This window comes from Rosa chinensis, chromosome 5 (genome assembly GCF_002994745.2).
Source record: "Rosa chinensis cultivar Old Blush chromosome 5, RchiOBHm-V2, whole genome shotgun sequence".
Classification (NCBI taxonomy): Eukaryota; Viridiplantae; Streptophyta; class Magnoliopsida; order Rosales; family Rosaceae; genus Rosa; species Rosa chinensis.
In genome coordinates, this window is record NC_037092.1 from 64,245,043 (window position 1) to 64,248,522 (window position 3,480).

General features: G+C 38.2%; 1 protein-coding gene across 1 annotated transcript; it reads left to right on the forward strand.

Moving 5' to 3' along the window:
* The first annotated feature begins 974 nt into the window (after positions 1-974).
* On the forward strand, positions 975-3,263 carry LOC112166728 (7-deoxyloganetin glucosyltransferase). Its single transcript, XM_024303619.2, has 2 exons — positions 975-1,965; positions 2,157-3,263. Exons 1-2 carry the CDS (start codon positions 1,443-1,445, stop codon positions 3,083-3,085), a joined length of 1,452 nt encoding a protein of 483 aa, XP_024159387.1. The 5' UTR covers positions 975-1,442; the 3' UTR covers positions 3,086-3,263.
* Positions 3,264-3,480: the final 217 nt, after the last annotated feature.

The following is a 3,480-nucleotide window of genomic DNA, read 5'->3' on the forward strand; positions in this document are numbered from 1 at the left end:
CTCAATTAACGGAAAACTAACAGATTGGACCTATTAGATCAAAATTGAAAGTGCGGGGGTGTTTTTGATGAAATTAAAAATTCAAGGACTGAATTGATTTTGGACCAAAACTACAGGGTAGTAATTAGTATTTAGCCCTATATATTTTGTTGGCAAACTGACACAGTTTATAAAATTTTTTGGTTGAACTATACAGAGAAAATACTTAGCCGGTATGTCTCGTGTTCCAATCCACTCTTTGTCTTGGTGCTAAGAGAATCGAGAATGCCTTTGTTCCAACTTCCAAAGTCCAATCCATTTTTGTATTAGCATGATCTTCTTTTAATAACATGTGTACCAGCTTCCTGCTTTGCGGCCTTTTCACGTTTTAGACAAAAAAAATAAAATAAAATAAAAGACACATTAAAATTCATGTACTTTAAAACTTGAATTTTTCTAAGTCGTGAAATTAACTTTTATTAAAGAAATAATTATATACGCCTCATCTTTTTTGAAATTATTGATGCATGCCTCATCATTTCTGAAATTATTGCTGCCTTGATAGACTTGTCATATCTTCATGTGCTTTCTTTACGCCAGTATTAATTTCTTATACCAAACACCTAACCATTTAATTTGGTAGCTATCTATACCAAACACCTCCATTTTTTGCCATCTGAAAACTGATGGGTTGCCTGATCCACCATTATTTTTCACTTTCTCCATGCAATCAGTGTCGGTGCTTTTTGTCTTAACTCCTGAGAAGGAACCTGTTCTCGTTCGGGATTGATTTTTCCTTACGTTGTTATTGTATTGTTGGTTTGTTCTGGACCTTCCTTGAGGGAAAAAAAAAAAACAAATGGACTAGGGGACCAGGCAAGCTCTATGTACTTGCTCCGACCTGAGACTGTACTACCTAAATCATTTTCATTCCGGTATAGAGTCTATAGGGTAAGTCTGAAATGCACCGAGAGCAACCTGTATCGAAGATGACGTTTTTCCCTGCCGTTCCGTGTGACTTTTCAAGCTGAGTGGCTAGAAATATCTCAGCGAATTTTGTACAAGTTGCTATTGGTGCGTAGCAGAACTTGCCGTCAAATAGATTATGAATTCATGACTTCCATTGTTTTCTGACATTTCTTGTCTTTACTAATAGGTGCCCTACGTACTTATTTTTTCGACATAAATATTGGTCTGACTTAACCACTTGGTTTTTTTTTATGACGACTTAATCATTTGTTTTCTTCGACTGTCCATTCGAAATCTCTAGAGCATCTTCAAGATTTGGCCCGACCGGCTACAGATTTCTTTCTTAGCTAAATGCATTAACAGCCGGAAACCCCACTGCGAAAGCTATATATTAATGCAGGAAACATGTCATTAGTGACCTAAGCTGTTCTTATATTGATCACTATAAAACCTGCATCTTTCCCAGTGTTGAACGCACTCATATACAGTCTAAGATGGGTTCCGAGGAAGTAGCTAAAAAGCCTCATGTTGTTTGTGTTACACTCCCATTTCAAAGCCATATAAAGGCAATGCTCAAGCTAGCAAAACTCCTCCACCACCGAGGTTTCCATATAACCTTTGTCAACACAGAGTTCAACCACAAACGATTTCTTAAATCTCTCGGACTCAACTTCCTCGATGGATTGCCTGATTTCCGGTTTGAAACCATTCCAGATGGCCTTCCGAGTTCGGATGAAGATGCATCGCAAGACGTCAGTTTGCTTTGCGAGTCTTTGAGGAAAAACTTCTTGACTCCGTTTCATGGGCTCCTCACAAAACTCAAGGGCTTGGCAAGTACTTCAAATACTTGTCCTCCGGTGACTCACATCGTTTCAGATGGTTGGAATGCCTATGTCCTTACAGCAGCAGAAAAACATCAAGTTCCTGTCACACTCTTCTTTACTATGAGTGCAAGCAGCATCATGGCCTATGCACACTTCCCCGCTTTGATGGAAAAAGGACTCGCACCACTCAAAGGTGAGAAATAGTAATCACTAGCTTATATTGGCATTCGTATTAACTTCATGGTACGTTATTTCTACGAGTGTTTTAAAAAAACAAAATATTTGATAACAGTCGTTGCTGTGTAGTGCATGACGACATTCTAAGAGTGTAAATAACATCTATGCCTTGACTAATTTGCTAGTTTCTTTTTCTAAAACATGTAGATGAGAGCTGTTTGACAAATGGGTATTTGGACAAGATCATAGATTGGATTCCAGGAATGAAGGATATCCGGTTAAGGGATCTCCCGACCAACTTTCAAGTCACAAATCCTGATGACAGCGTCTGGAACTTTGTCCTTGAAGCAATTGAAGGACTTGGTAAAGCTGAAGCCGTTGTTCTTCATACATTCGATGCGTTGGAAGAAGATGTTGTGGAAGCTCTCTCCTCTATGCTTCATTCACGTGTTTATGCCATTGGCCCTCTCCAATCACTCCTCAATCGCATACCAAAACACCCTTTGGACCCTATTGGATACAGTCTATGGAAAGAAGAAACTGAGTGCCTCCAGTGGCTGAACTCCAAGGCACCAAATTCAGTTATTTATGTGAACTTCGGCAGTATAATGATCATGACATCAAAAACTCTTATAGAGTTTGCTTGGGGACTTGCAAATACCAAGCTTCCCTTCTTTTGGGTGATTAGACCTGATTTGGTTGCTGGTGAATCAGCCATTTTGCCACCGGAGTTTGTGGCAGAAACCAAACAAAGAGGTCTTATAGCAAGTTGGTGCCCACAAGAGCAAGTGCTAAACCACCCAGCAGTTGGAGGGTTTCTAACACACAGCGGTTGGAATTCAATCATTGAGAGTGTGTCTGCAGGAGTGCCTATGCTCTGTTGGCCATTCTTCTCGGATCAACAAACAAATACTTGGTCTTCTTGCAAGAAATGGGGCATTGGCATTGAGATCATCAGTAATGATGTGAAGAGAGACGAAGTAGAGAAGCTTGTTAAAGAGGTGATGGAAGGAGAGAGGGGTAAGAGAATGAGAAACAAGGCCATGGAGTGGAAGAAACTTGCAGAAGAAGCTACTGGCCCACATGGTTCTTCATCCACAAACTTGGACTACTTGGTGAATCAAGTCCTACTATGAGAAGAAGCTAGGAGTTTACACCTGAGGTCAATAAAACTAGCGCAACGTTATTTACCAAATAACATCATTCAAGTTTGATTAAGATTGTTATGTACCGTATTACTCTTTGGTATTATTTTTATTGAAAAGTAAAACTTTATAATAACCTACGGATAACACATCTAAAGAATAAAATATTGATTCTTTGGTAATTAGTTTATGATATAGATTGTTATGTACCGTATTACTCTTTGGTATTATTTTTATTGAAAAGTAAAACTTTATAATAACCTGCGGATAACACATCTAAAGAATAAAATATTGCTTCTTTGGTAATTAATTTATGATATAGATTTTTATGTACCGTATTACTTTTTGGTATTATTTTTATTGAAAAGTAAAACTTTATAATAACC

What these genes read in the sequence shown, in the direction of transcription:
- LOC112166728 (XM_024303619.2), top strand. Translation starts at nt 1,443, where the DNA reads ATGGGTTCCGAGGAAGTAGCTAAAAAGCCTCATGTTGTTTGTGTTACA. An exon ending in AGGACTCGCACCACTCAAAG is followed by an intron (nt 1,966 to 2,156) that starts GTGAGAAATAGT and finishes TAAAACATGTAG; the next exon opens with ATGAGAGCTGTTTGACAAAT.